This window comes from Lithobates pipiens, unplaced genomic scaffold, assembly GCF_037356315.1.
Source record: "Lithobates pipiens isolate NorthernLeopardFrog02 unplaced genomic scaffold, aLitPip1_a1.2 Scaffold_22, whole genome shotgun sequence".
Classification (NCBI taxonomy): Eukaryota; Metazoa; Chordata; class Amphibia; order Anura; family Ranidae; genus Lithobates; species Lithobates pipiens.
In genome coordinates, this window is record NW_027507784.1 from 161205689 (window position 1) to 161221745 (window position 16057).

At 41.8% G+C, this 16057-nt stretch overlaps 1 protein-coding gene across 2 annotated transcripts in view; it reads right to left on the reverse strand.

The window, feature by feature from the left end:
• PARD3B (par-3 family cell polarity regulator beta) overlaps positions 1-16057 on the reverse strand; it is a 2156380-nt gene that overhangs the window by 1629999 nt on the left and 510324 nt on the right. For both annotated transcript variants that reach the window (XM_077448525.1, XM_077448526.1), the window contains exons 7-8: positions 6331-6456; positions 5083-5420 (exon numbers count right to left, since the gene is read on the reverse strand). In XM_077448525.1, the coding sequence (XP_077304651.1) occupies positions 5083-5420; positions 6331-6456 (464 nt within the window). The remainder of the gene's footprint in view (positions 1-5082; positions 5421-6330; positions 6457-16057) is intronic.

Sequence of the window (16057 nt, forward strand, 5' to 3'; positions counted from 1 at the left end):
CTAAACAAATGTGCTGCACCCCAGTGCCACATATCCGTGCCCATCAGTGTCATCTACCAGTGCCCATCAGTGCCCAGCAGTGCCGCCCATCAGTGCCCAGCAGTGCCACCTATCAGAGCCACCTATCAGTGCCCATCAGTCCCATCTATCAGTGGTACCTATCAGTGCCCCTTAGTGCCACCCATTCGTGCCACCAATTTGTGCCACCCATCTGTGCCATCTTATCTGTGCCCATCTTTGCCCATCAGTGTCGCCTTATCTGTGCCCATCGGTGCCGCCTTATCTGTGCCTATTAGTGCCGCCTTAACTATGCCTATCAGTGCCCACCAGTGCAGCCTATCAGTGCCCACCAGTGCAGCCTATCAGTGCCCACCAGTGCAGCCTATCAGTGCCCACCAGTGCAGCCTATCAGTGCCGCCTCATCAGCGCACTTCATTGAAGGAGAAAAATGACCTGTTTGCAAAATTTTATAACAAACTATTAAACATGATTTTTTATTTTTTTTTGCATCTTTTTTTGTTTGTTTAGCAAAAAATAAAACTCCCAGTAAGTGCCCAGTAAGCGAGTGGTTAAAGGACATGCTAATATCACTGAGATCTACCCTACATGGAGATATATTAGTATTGGCTCATCAATTTAAGTCCGAAGTCTCAGAAGTCAATAATAGAGTACCTCATATTGAGTCAAAAAAGGGAGAGTTTGCATCCACATTTAATGATCTGTTGGATGCCCAAAATGACAGAGATAACGAGATCTGATGGATGAAGATGAAACTTGCAGATTTAGAGGAAAGAGTGAGACATAACGTCAAGATCCGGGAAATCCCAGAGTCAGCCAAACTCCTGACCTGAAAAAATACTTCACAAATATATTAAAAGCTGCAATTTCAGAGTTACCACTTGAAGACCCAATCATAGACTGTATATACAGACCCCCAAGGCTTAAACATACAGTATTCCTGCTCATCTACCAAGAGATACCATTGTGCAAATAATTTTTTAGCACACAAAGGAACGGTTAATGAGGATCACAAGAAATCATAATATCCTACCACATAGTCTACAAGATTTGTGATTCTTTGCTGACCTTTCTTCTTTCACTTTACAGAAAAATAGAAAACCACCACAAAACCTCTAAATAATCACTGCATCACCTATAGCTGGTTATACCCAGCCAAACTGCTCATAACAAAAGATGCTGCTAACCATGTGGTCAGTACTGTAAAAGGAGGAATAGGTCTATTGCAGAAATGAAACATCCTGGATCCTTAAGTTCCAACAAATAAAGATCCCCCTAACTCTCATTCCTCTACCCGTGGTGACTCTGACACTGAGGCAGGCTAATCCTTGTGCTGTATTCACTGGCAACCCAGGAGAATGCCACTCTGTTTCATTTATTTTGACCCCACTAATTGAGTGGGTATATTTCTGCACAGATTCAAGTTCCGATTCATCTGTTTTTACCTTCTTTTTTTTTTTGTTCTTGTTTTGACATTAGTTTTGGTACAGTTTTCAAATTATAGACCTGTGCCATCCAGGTACACGTCTGGTCGCTCTTGCCATCTATTCTGTCAATCTACTCTTCAACCACAGATGTTTTGTCATCAACTACTGGAGGTCTCATCACTCAGGTAACTAATTTTTGCTGCAATTTTAAAACTTTACCTCTAAACCGACAACATATTCACACAACCAACTAGACAAACATGGCCTTCAAAATCTCTACACTAAATGTAAAAGGCTTAAATAGCCCATACAGGAGACAAATGGCTTGGAAAGAAGCTTGCAACCTCAAATGTGACATAATACGTTACCAGGAGACTCACCAATATTCTCGCTGCTCTAACTACTGGGACAAAAACTCCTTCTTAGATGGCACTATATTCATATATTGTAGCAAAATGCTCCAATACTAACTCAAACCTCTGTTGGAAAGGATGCGGTCAAGGTGGGCACCCTAACCCACATGGTGTGGTCTTGTCTGCATCTTTGTAGCTTTTGGGCAGACATTTTTAAGCTAATCTCCATTGGTTACTGACTTCTTTATGAAACTAAACATTAAAAAAGTCATTCTAGGTATAAAAATGACACTATTCCATGTTAGATCAGTTAGATCAATAGCAATAATCAAATGAACATTGAATGTTGTGCCTTACGTCAGGGAGATTATCAGACCGAGATGCAAGCTGGCTGCATTGGATGGACCGATATAATTCCCCAGAGGTGTTCTACTGGGTTTAGGTTAGGCGAGCGTGTGGCCCATTCAATTGTATCAATTCCTTCATCCTCAAGGAACTGGCTGCATACTCTTACCACATAAGGCCTGGCATTGCCGTGCACCAGGAGGAACCCATGACCCACTGAACCAGCGTAGGGTCTGACAATGGGTCCAAGGATTTCATCCAGATACCTAATGGCAGTCAGGGTGCCATCGCCTAGCCTGTAGAGGTCTGTGCGCTCCTCCATGGATATGCCTCACCAGACGATCACTGACCCATCACCAAACCGGTCATGCTGAATGATGTTACAGGCAGCATAACATTCTCCATGGCTTATCCTGACCCTTTCATGTCTGTGCTCAGGGTGAAATTGCACTCATTTGTGAAAAACACAGAGCACCAGTGGTGGACCTGTCAATTCTGGTGTTCAATGAGAAAAAAAGTCAATCAAGCTCCACGGTGCTGGACAGTGACCACAAGGTCCACTAGAGGACATTGGGCTGTCAGGGCACCCTCTTGAAGTCTGTTTATGATTGTGTGGTTAAAGACATTCACATTAGTTGCCTGCTGGAGATCATTTTGTGGGGCTCTGGCAGTGCTCAACCTGTTCCTCCTTGCACAAAGGAGGAGATATTGGTCCTGCTGATGGGTTCAGGACCTTCTACAGACCTGCCCAGCTCTCCTAGAGTAACTGCCTGTGTCCTGGAATCTCCTCCATGCTCTCGAGACTGTGCTGGGAGACACAACAAACCTTCTGACAATGGCACCTATTGATGTGCCATCCTGGAGGAGTAGGACTGCCTGTGCAATCTCTATAGGGTCCAGGAAGCACATCATGCTACCAGCAGTGACACTAACCCTAGCCAAATGCAAAACTAGTGGAGAAAAATCCAGAAAAGTGGAGTAGGGAAAAAAAATCTCAGTGGCCTCCACCTGTAAAACAATTCCCATTTTGGAGGTTGCCTCATTGTTGCCCATCTAATGCACACAGTTTCTGGTTCTCTGAGGGGAGAAGAGACAGATTATCTGTTCATACAGAGTTTGAACAGTGATCTGTTATCTCCCCTACACAGTCCCCTACCCCCTTCAGTTAGAACATAACACTAGGGAACACAATTAACCCCTTGATCTCCCCTAGTGTTAACCCATTCCCTGCCAGTGACATTTTTACAGTAAGCAATGCATTTTTATAGCACTGATCGCTGTATAAATGCCAATGGTTCCAAAAAATTTTAAAAATTGTCCGATGTGTCTGCCATAATGTCATAGTCCCAATAAAAAAAAATTGCAGATCACTGCCATTACTAGTAAAAAAATAATAATAATAACAATAAAAAGCCATACGACTATGCCCTATTTTGCAGACGCTACAACTTTTGCGCAAACCAATCAATAGGTACAATACATATTGGTCTAAACTGAGGGAAATAAAATGTGTGTGTGTGTGTATATATATATATATATATATATATATATATATATATATGGGATATTTATTATAGCAAAAAGTAAAAAACATTTATTTTATTTTTCAAAATTGACGCTTTTTTTGTTTATAGTGCAAAAAATAACAATGACAGGGGGTCCAAGGATTTCATCCAGATACCTAATGGCAGTCAGGATGCCATTGCCTAGCCTGTAGAGGTCTGTGCACTCCTCCATGGATATGCCTCACCAGACGATCACTGACCCATCACCAAACTGGTCATGCTGAATGATGTTACAGGCAGCATAACATTTTCCATGGCTTATCCTGACCCTTTCATGTCTGTGCTCAGGGTAAAACTGCACTCATCTGTGAAAAACAATGGTCCAACACTCCCATAGACACAATTCTAAACCTTGTGGACAGCCTTCCAAGAGTTGAAGCTGGTGTAGCAGCAAAGGGTGGACCAACTCAATTGTGAACCCTACGGACTAAGTCTGGGATGCCCTTAAAGTTCACGTAAAGGCAGGTGTCTCAATAATTTTGCCTAAACTCAGGACCCTGAATTCACTATAGCTGGTTTCCCACGGTACACAGAACATGGAAATGCAATTATTTTAGCAAATATAAACAGCTACTGTAAATACTTTTTTCTCGTCAGCAGTATATAGCAGTCTTGTGATTTCGACCAGTTCCTGGTGAAGCTTGTAGGAGGAGTTTTCATACTGCACTGAGCTGTTCTATGAGGCTGCAGGGCTCCTGACCCTCTGTCTGGACAGTGCCGATTGGCCATGTGCTGATCACATGCCCGCTCCCAAGAAAAATAAAACCTTTCCAGCAATACACACAAAACTGAGCATGTGCAGCCTTACTCCAAAGGCTCAGTCTTATCTGGACATGTTTTGGAGTCAGTGGAAGAAGGAGGATTTGTGCATACAGGCTCAGGCATCCTTTTACACAATGCAGAGGATTAACCCCTTAAATTTCACAGCGAGTATAACAAGCATGCTTTACCGCATATACAGACTGATTTTACTGTTGTGGGTTTTAGTAACACTTTTATCCCAGGCAGGTAGAATAAACAGTATATATGGGAGACAAACCGGTCTTGAGGTTTTAGCTTCCATTGCCATGGTATTTCAAACAATCATATATAAATAAGAAAACTTTTTTGAGAACATATCTCTGGAATCATGTATACAATATATATTATAATGCCCCTCTATTCTGCTAGTGAATTGGTTCTAAATATGCTGACCCAGAGTGGGAGAACTATGGGCATTTCTGGAATGGCTGTATGCTGCCATAGGGCACAGCTTACGTTGACTTTTCAGAAATCAGGCCCTCTTTTTCCAAGCTAAGGGTTGTATAAACACACACACAAAGTGTTTATTTAAGGCACAACACAAAAAAAAAAAAAAAAAAAAAGTGCAGTTACCCTTTTTTAGATCAATCCGTAAAATCTTGGCAGTTTTCTTAGTTCCGAAACCCAGAGGTGAGGTGTATGAACTACCATGGCGTGTTGGCTCTGGGCTTACCGAAGACTGTAGTGACAGTGCAGAATCAAAACCATTTATGTGGTCACTGATCTTCCCACTTTGCTTTGTATGGGTAGGTGGAGGAGGTGGTTTTATATTAGGAACATCATCATCTTCATCTTCTAAAAGTGGTAGGCAAGTTATGGCAGCTTTCTCATAAAGCTCACGATTATGGGATGGCACAACTTCCACTAACACACTAGGATGTTTCATTGCTTGTCTGAAGATATCTTGTGCCCTAAGATACAAGAAGGTTAAAGAACTTAATGAACATAACATCTAGTATATTCCTGAAAAATATAAATGGGAGGGAGAAATGTTATCACAAAGGTTCACATTCGTGATAAAAGGTTCACATTTACCCAGGCCCACCCATAATAGATCTAGTAGTAGGAAGTTATATTTAACTTGACTTGTTCTGTAACGTTAAAAAAAAAACATTTGGTCACTTACCAATCTACCACTGCAGTTCCTAGAGTATCAGGAAGATACCCTAGCATGTACAATCACAACTTTGGACACTTTAATGCAATCATTATGGAATGTGTAAATGTTCAATGTCCAAGAGCAGGAATGAAGATTTAGAAGCTGTGGCTCCAACCGGTCATAGTTATATTACCCCAATATTGGTGTCAGAAAGCCTGCATTAGGGGTTAGTTCCTCAGTTTACATGGCTGAAAGTGTGAAATGTCAAATTACTGGGGTAGAGAGTTAAAACTGCATTATACAGCTGGTGACAAAGCCCCCCCCCCCCCCCCCCCCCCCCCGTTCAGAGATGAGTGTTCCATTTTGATGTAATGGCTTCTTTCACACCCTAAACCAAAATGTGTGCCTCAAAACCAAACTAAAATGTACTCCACTGTCCTTAAAAATGTCCCTTTTCTTTATTTTCAGGGAGACTGTTGTCATGGCCTGTAGAATTTAGCACCCCCTCCCCCTATGTTCAGCTATTCAATTGTTGAGTTGTTGTTCATCTCCCCAACTTATAAGTCTTTGCATTCCTATGTACCATGCAATGCATACAGTATACCAAGTTAAAAGGTAACATGGCACTTGTATTTCTGCTTTTTGTTCAGCCATACCTTTGAAAGTTATTTTTAAACCTATGACACAATGCCACTGAACACTTTCCACAGTATAATACTTACTGTGTAAAAGACCTATCAGCAAGTTCCACACTGTTAATTTTCACAATGCATTCATTTTCTCGGAAAAGGCCCTCTTGCTTAGTCCTGCTGTTCTCTTCAATTCCACGAATGTACAGTCCCAAAGCACTAAACAGCAAAGTGAGAGTAGGTTATGTATCTGTTAATACTATGAGAGTTATATGGATGGAAACATAAATTCACCATTTTATTTTATTTTTTAAGCCGCTACATACTTTGTATATGAGTGTGTGTGTGTGTGTATTATATATATATATATATATATACAGTATATATATATATATGTCATTTTTAAATAAATGTAGAGTCAACAAGACAAGTTATATAGAAGAATTGATCACCACTTTAGAACACCTATAAATATAGTTTGTATTTGGAGTGGATAGTTGCTTCTCCTGTATAGTATTATTTATTGCTGGCAATTAGAAACATCTGTGTCTTTTTTCTGAGCCTAAACCCCATAGTACAAGCTCCATTCTCTTTGCAGGATATTTTGCATGGCAATCTCTTCAACGTTTCTTCAACTACAATGGTCTCTACCTCAAGATTGCAGCTCAATAGTTTCGCCCGCCATAATTGGGAAAGGAAGAAGAGGCAGAATGTACTGCAGGGAGGAAGTCAGAAGCAGGAATCTACCATTAGTTGTCAAAGCATGTAGGTGTCCAGTGAGTCTCCTTCAGAGAATAGCAGAAGCACCATTGTAAACCCAGTGAAACACACACTCACAATTGAAACAAGATATCACACATTAAAGTACCAAAAGAAGTGAATCATAAAATCACAGTGATTTAGCTTTTTTTCTCATATTTTATACTATGAAATAATGAAGTTGTTTAAGAATGAGTAGGAGTAGTATACATACCCTTGTGCACACAAGCAGCTGCATTAACTTATTTTATGTAGAATCAACTTATATTTTAGATTTTAATTTTTCTTTGAGTGCACAAAGCCTACAGTTAATTTCGTAGCAAACTTCCACCATTATATTTGCATGTCATTTCAGGTTATTTCACCAAAGAACACACTGACTGCCTGTCATTTGCACAGACAATGTAAGCCAGCCCATAACATTTATTTGAACAGTATAAGTATATGTATGGATCAGTGGGTCGGAGAGACAATATTAAGTCGTTTACACATGATGTCCTCTTTGACGTGAAAAGCTTCCAATTATGCCCTATGTTATAGAAATGATTATCCCTGCGTCTGTGTAAGGTTAACTACTGGTGAAAAAACATAGGTTAACTTGAAATTCTGAGGCAAGTAAAAAATGTTTTGACTATGCCTTGTCTACCAAAGCACTTACTGCAAGGAATGGAAAAAGAAAATAAGCCATTAGAAGTTATCAATGCATTACATGGTATGCTGCCTAAGTAGATAATTTGTCTACTTGGAAATAATTTTGTGTTTCATGAATCATGGGGGAAATATCACCAATAATAAAATGCCATCTTCTAATGGAGAGTCAGATGAAGCATTAAGGGATACACAAAATAAATTGGTGGCTTATATATATAGAAAATTACACTTAACAGAAATGTCAGATGTGATACAAGAATTCTGGGAAATAAAATTCACAAGTAATGTACAATGCTAATAATAAGTGGTATGAGAAAGAGTAATATCTGGAAAAAAAGTTTCTATATATACACTATATTATCAAAAGTATTGAGACACCTGTCTTTCTCCGCTCGAATTCACCCTAAAAGTGTTCCATCAGGTAGAGATCGGGAATCTGTGCAGGCAAGTCAAGTTCCACCACCCCAAACTTGCTCATCCAAGTCGTAAAGGACCTTGCTTTGTGCACTGGTCCAAATCATTTGGTGGAGGGGGGATTATGGTCTGGGGGGTTGGGCTTGGTCCCTTATTTCAAGTGAAGGAAACTCTTAAGGTGTCAGCAGAAGACATTTGGACTAATGTGCTTCTGGAAGAATGGTCAAACATTCCCATAGACACACTCCTAAACCTTGTGAACAGCCTTCCTAGGAGTGTTGAAGCTGTTACAGCTATAGCTGTAGTTATAGCTGCTGTAGCCGCAAGTGGTGGGTGACCTCTGTTCATGTGCATGTGTGTGTATGTATATATGTATATGTATATGTATATATATATATATATGTATATATATATATATATATATATATATATATATATATATATATATATATATATATATATATATATATATAGTGGGTAAGATAAGTATTGAACCAATGTTAAAGTAAATTACATTACATAAGTAATGTCACTATTTTTCTAGGTTCTAAAAAGTTTTGGTGTTGGTAACAACCCTTGCAATCCATACATACAAAGAAACCAAAAGTAAATAAGTTCAGAAATGAAGTTATGTGTAAAATCCTTTGTTGGTAATGACAGCTTCAAGATGCCTCCTGTATAGAGAAACATGTTGCATGCATTGAAAAATTGGAGGAAAAGAGAGAAAGGGATTATTGTGGTGCCGAACACTTTAAGCTATCGTGTAAAGGAGGGAAATGTTTTTTGTTGTTTTTTGTATAGGTAGTAACCCCAATTATGGGATAAAAAAGAAGAAAAGAAGATGATGTAACATATATTAAAATAGAAAAATTGTTTTGTTTATTAAATACCGTTTTTTTTTTTTTTTTTTAACAGAAGAAATAATCAAAGTGACACACAAACCACATTGATTAATTTGTGATTTAAAAATCCATGTCTATTCATTCAATTCGGTTGAGGTTATATTGGCTGATTCGAGAATATCCCAACATGTTTCGCCTTAACACAGGCTTCTTCAGGGGAGCCAATATTCAACACCAAGAGGTTTCGACAGGACACACTATAAACATAGCAAAAACAACAGAAACAGAAACAACAAAACTGTTAAATAGAGCTGGAAGTATGGTGCAGCTGAACCCCCTGCTTCAAAACCCAGCACTAATTTATAGAAGAAAATAAAAAAGAAGAAACAATGAGACTAAATTCACAAAAGGTACCTACCCCTGGCCTATACCCTACCACAGCAATCAATTGGGGGAACCTTCCTATTATAAGAGCAGACCGATCATGGATATCGCCGGCAAGTGGCTGCAGGGGATAGATAAGATGGACAATTACCCATTGGTCCTTAACTCATAATAAGGGTCCAGAAGAGCCCAATGCGGGACTAAGGAAACAAATATATTGAAGAAAATTTTATTTAATATCTTTAGATACCTACCCTTAATTGGAATGCTTTAATGGATTTTGTTAGTAGAGCAGGGCATCACTGCGAAGAACAGGGAAATCCCTAAAGGTGATGGTATGAACCAACCTAAATATGCCAATCAAAACAGGGTCCTATTATAACAATAAATGTAAAACTGTAGAATAAGGCAAGATCATTGCCTATTTTTTTATATAAATATAGCATTGTGCTTTACATTATTTTAATGTTACAAGAGGGCTTACCCGGTCCCAATAAAGGTTGAGGGTATATATGCACCTGCCGAACTCAGTACGATATACTGTGCAGCTGAGGGGGTTATCTGAGAGTAGAGTATACCGCAAAGCGCTGTATCGAACTGTGCAGATCCTATCAAATAAGAGTATGAGATGAATCAGAAACTCAAATGCCTCAAACATAGGGAAAGACATGGATGGTGTGGATCAGTCCATGCTAAATCCCACCACTAACCTTAGATCATCCAGTCACAGAGTAACAGCATCCTTGCAGAGCCAGCACAGGCTCGTAATGTGGGCGTCTTATTTATCCCCCACTCAGTCAGCGTCATAACATGTGCGCCGAGTGAGACTTTGCGAGCCTGTGCTGGCTTATTATGAGTTAAGGACCAGTGGGTAATTGTCCATCTTATCTATCCCCTGCAGCCACTTGCCGGCTAAATCCATGATTGGTCTGCTCTTATAATAGGAAGGTTCCCCCAATTGGTTGCTGTGATAGGGTATAGGCCAGGGGTAGGTACCTTTTGTGAATTTATTCTCATTTTTTCTTTTTTCTTTTCTTCTATAAATTAGTGCTGGGTTTTGAAGCGGGGGGTTCAGCTGCACCATACTTCCAGCTCTATTTAACAGTTTTGTTTTGTCTGTTTCTGTTGTTTTTGCTATGTTTATAGTGTGTCCTGTCGAAACCTCTTGGTGTTGAATATTGGCTCTCCTAAAGATGCCTGTATTAAGGCGAAACATGTTGGGATCTTCTCGAATCAGCCAATATAACCTCAACCGAATTGAATGAATAGACATGGATTTTTAAATCACAAATTAATCAATGTGGTTTGTGTGTCACTTTGATTATTTCTTCTGTTTAAAAAAAAAAAAAAAACTGTATTTAATAAACAAAACTATTTTTCTATTTGAATATATGTTACATCATTTTCTTTTCTTCTTTCTTTATCCCATAATTGGGGTTACTACCTATACAAAAAACAACAAAAAACATTTCCCTCCTTTACACGATAGCTCAAAGTGTTCGGCACCGCAATAATCCCTTTCTCTCTTTTCCTCCAATTTTTCAACTTACCTACACTGGGATGAGGTGCCTTAGTATTTTTTATTTCCCCGCCTGATTCTTCTCCCTTTCTTCAGATGTTGCATGCATTGTTCGGGTGTGATTTTGGCCCATTTTTTCCACAGTCTTTAAATCTTGAAGGTTTTGTGGGCCTCTTCTATGAACTGTGATCTTTCTTTCTTTCCATAATCTATTGGATTCAAGTCAATTGGCTGGGTCATTCTAGCAGCTTCATTATCTTTCTTTGAAATCATATAAGAGTTTACTTGGCTTTGTGTTTGGGACCATTGTCTTGCTGAAATATCCATCCTTGTTTCATCTTCACCATCCTGGTAGATAGCAGCAGATTTTTATCAGGAATTTCTTGGTACATTTTTCCATTCATCCTTCCTTCAATGATAAGTTTGCCAGTACTGTATTCTGAAAAACAGCCCCACACCATGATGTTCTCGCCTCCAAACTTGTTGGTATGGTATTTCTGGGGTGCAATTTGACCTCCAATCATGGTGTATATTATGGCATCCAAAGAGTTCACTTTTGGTCTTATCTGACCAGACTATATTCTCCTAGTATTTCACAGGCTTGCCTAAATAGTGTGCAGCAAACTGTAAATGAGCTTCAACTTGCCATGGCAGTTGAGTGCATTAATTATTGTTTTCTTTGAAACAATTGTGCCTGCTAATTCCAGGTCTTTCTGAAGCTCTTCACGAGTGGTCCTTGGCTCTTGGACACTCTTCTGATAATTCTTTCCACTCCTCTGTCAGAACTCTTGTGAGGAGCACCTGGTTGTGGACAGTTTATGGTGAAATAATGTTCTTTCCAATTCTGGATCATGGCCCCAACAGTTGATGTTGTGGCTTTCCATGCTTCTTTGCACCTCTATTTCTTCATGTGTTTAATACTTTTTTTCCTGTGTCATTTCATTTTATTACACATTACTTAATTGCTGAATTTATTTATTTTGGTTTCTGTGTATGTATGGATTCCATGGGTTGTTAGCAACAACAATGGTGATAATCTCATGTCAATAGCTCCTTTAGAAATACATTTACCTAGAAAAATGGTGATGTGTTCAATATTAATTTTACCTGCTGTAGTTAGTATATATGGTAGGAAAACGAATAAAAATTGGTTAAAGAGGAACATAAAGCTTCAACAGTAAAGCATAAATACACCTTTGAGAACATGTTACATGTTCTGCCCGGGTTTAGGGTGGAACATGTAACATGTTCCTGCTCCTGCAGACACTCCCTGGTCCCCCTCCCTGTGACAGTGTGATGGGCCCATCAGTGCCTCCTATCAGTTGTACCTCTCTGTGCTGCCTATCACTACCCATCAGCGTCATCCATCAGTGCAGCCTCATTAGTGCCTCCTGATCAGTTCCCACCAGTGCAGCCTCATCAGTGCCCACCAGTTCAACCTATCTGTGCCCATCAGTGCAGCCTATCAGTGCCACCTCATCAGCACATCAATGAAGGAAAAAAAAAAATACCTGATTGCAAAATGTTGTAACAATGTATACATTTTTTTTTATTTTTTTTATTTTTTATATTTGGTCTTTTTTTGCTTGTTTAGCAAAAAATAAAAAATAAATAAAACAGATTAATTACTACCAAAAGAAAAGCCTATGTGTTTGAAAGGAAGAGGGTATAAGTGCCCAGTAAGCAAGGGGTTATAGCTTAAGTTTAGGTATGCATATTTTTGCATAGTTACGGTACATTAGTTCATCTTGAATCAATACAAGCAGGCATTAAAAGCAAACAGGTACTTCCGGTTCCGGCGCCCCATGGAGTAGCTGTGCCTCTCACAGCTCCCGCAAACCGCCCTCCACATCGGCCTGAAAATCGGCGTTTTCCGCCCCAAAAAGCCCCACCAGCCTTCTCCACGTCCCCGGCCACGGGATGGACCGGTTCGTCGAAAAAACCGGGCCGCGATCGTACGCGGCCGCCGCCGCGCGGCCGGCCCAGCCGCAAATCGAGGCCCCGGCTTCGGCCTACACGGATCCGGCCTGTGCGGCCCAGCCTGAGGAGACGTCGCCTGCTATGGAGGTAGGGGAACGGCCTGCTCATCCATCCAGCATGAGTGACTCTTCACCACCACAGATCCAGGCCCCCCCTCCTCCATCTAGCCCTGAAACATCTCCCTTCATGCAGCAGCCACACTTACCTCCACTGCCACGAGACCATCACACAGAACTCCTGGCACAGGCTGTGGCTGCTCTCCTCTCCCCTATGATAGCTGCATCAGTGGAGAAAGCTGTCAGCTCAGGTATGCAGAAAGTCCAAGCCCAGTTGGGGGAACATGCATCCAGACTGAATGAAGCAGAGCATCGCATATCCACCATTGAGGACGAGCTTTACCAGACGCAATCCCTGGAACATGCACAGGACAGAACGAACAAATTTATTCTGGAAAAACTCGATGACCTCGAGAACAGGTCCAGGAGAAACAACCTGCGTTTCGTAGGTTTCCCTGAATCGCTCCATCAATCTGCCCTAATGGAATTATGCGCTCGTCGCATCCCTGAAGCTCTGGGTCTGGGAGGCCCGTGTATCGTGGAGCGCGCTCACCGCATGGGGGCTTTCAACTCAGAACGCAAGTTACCGCGCCCGATCATAGCCAAATATCTCAACTACTCAGACAAAGCCGCCATACTGCAACAATACCGGCAAGCAAGATCCCTACAGATAGAAGGAGTCCGCATCCTGATCTTCGCCGACTATTCGGTAGATGTTTCTAAACGACGCAAAGCTTTCCAGCATGTTTGTGCAGAACTTCACCAACGGCAATTCAAATTCACATTGGCATTCCCGGCTACCCTACGGATCAAAACACCCTCCGGTGAACAACTGTCCTTTCAAGACCCGGAGGAAGCATCTGCCTACTTGAAATCGTCGCGCTCAGGATCCCTCCTCAGCCCCACACCTAAGGCCCCACCACTCAACCGGGCCCTGGATCAGAGGAGCCCGCGCAAGGACTCTCCCAAGCGCTTCAGGGCCTCGGGTCCAACTCATCATGGCCTCACTACACGCTGAGGGGCACGCACTGGCCCCGCTGTTTCCACACACAAGTGTTTCTTTCTTTATGGCTCTGTTTGGCCTTCCTCCGTACCTGGTCAAGGTGTTCTGAACTTTGGACTCTCCCTCCTGGACAGTCCACACCTCACAGGTAATATCTGTTACTACTTGTTCAGACTTGTTGTTCTGTCTGCATACATCTTGAACTGACTCTTTGCTGACGAACTTTTTTGTTATGTTCCATTTTAGTTGTATTTTTACCCTTCCTCAGTGGTTCATGGCTATAGAGGTATTTTGCTTAACATGGCAACTTATGTACACTAATTTGTGATATCTATATTTTAATTTTTGTACACATTCGTACCCTCTTCCCCCTGGGTTCTTTGTGCAGACCTGCGTCCATGTGCTGCTCTCCCGCATGCCCTGCCGCTGCCTTATACTCCATCTCTAAGGGGCGGAAGCCTCTGACATGATGCAGGGCTGGTTATGGGAACTGGTCTTCGCAGTGATCCCCATGCGGAAAAAAGAGAAGTTGGTTAGCGATTATGTTTATTTCTGCTTATCTTATCTTTGGCTACTGCGACAGTTTTATCCTTCCCCCTCCTCTCCTTTTCCTCTACCCGATAGGTTTTCTACTAGTGCACGCATACTCATCATCCCCCTTCTTAGGGCTTTGATCTCATGCTCCAGTATAGATAACCACTGCTCACTACATTTAACCACACACATCCGAATGATTTCACTACTAGCACACCATATCCCCATCCTAATCCCATCATGCTGCGAATAATTTCGTGGAATGTGAAGGGCCTTCGTTCCCCTGCTAAGAGAATGAAGGTTCTTCGCCATCTCAAACGGCTCAAAGCAGATATAGCTTTGCTTCAGGAGACACATCTTTCTTCAACCGATTTTGTTCGGATGAAGAAACTCTGGGTGGGGGCGGTGGCGGGCTCAGAAGCTCTCGGCCGTAAAGCGGGAGTCCTTATCCTTATTCATAAAAATCTCCCTTGTACCATACTGTCAACGGATACGGATACTCAGGGCAGATTGCTCTCTATTCGTATCCGCATTGGGACAAAAGAAGTAGTGATATCCAACATATACGCCCCAAACAGTCCTACGAAGCAATTCTTCACCACACTGACCACCTGGCTCCTGCGCTACCCCTCCTTACCTCAAGTCGTGGGGGGAGACTTTAATTCCGTAATACACCCACTAGCTGATAAATCCTCGAAACGCCGACTTGACTCGTCCTTGACACCGACCAACACTACATTGTTAGCGGACACAATGGAATCCCTTCGTCTCCTTGACCTATGGCGCATACACCACCCGACTGATAGGGAATTCTCCTTCTACTCCCATCCACACAACTTATTCACTAGAATTGACTACATATTTAGCTCGCATGACCTACTCCCCTTCATCCCGGACGCGGAGATACATGATATTGCTATCTCTGACCATGCTCCTATATCTATATCTCTAGAGACTCCTGATATCCATCCGAATCCCAAAATTTGGCGATTCCCCGCCTTCCTCCAACACAACGCGGACTTCCACACCTACATCACCAAAGAATGGCGTTTATACGTACAAACTAATGCGGACCATGCGGACAACCCTAATCTGCTATGGGACGCAGGGAAAGCTTTCCTCCGAGGACGCATTATCTCTTATGCATCCTCCTTCAAAAAGGATGCACATCTTAACTACACTACGGCCAGTTCCAGACTCCATCAGGCTCAACGTACACTCTATACCCATGACACACCTGAAAACCGGGAAGCTTGGCGAATAGCCAAACAATCCTTTGAAACTTGGGCCGACACACTAGAATCGATTAAGAGAGCTCACTTTGATGCCACTCTCCACAACTTCGGGAACAAAGCCGGTAAACTGCTAGCCAGACTATGTAAAGGAACCTACCGCCCAACTATCATACCTGCTATCCGGGAGCCCGACGGCTCTATAACGACGTCGCAACAGGGCATAAACTCTGCCATGCTGCGCTACTATACGGCCTTGTATGCGGCCGACCCTATCGACGAGCAAACGGCACACGAATTTATAGGCAAAGTGACTCTGACTCAAATATCCCCCTCACAACTAGACTCCCTAAATGCCCCCATATCTCTCGCGGAAATAACCAACACGATTCGGACTCTAGCCTCTTCCAAAGCCCCTGGTCCAGATGGACTAACGGGCGAATTTT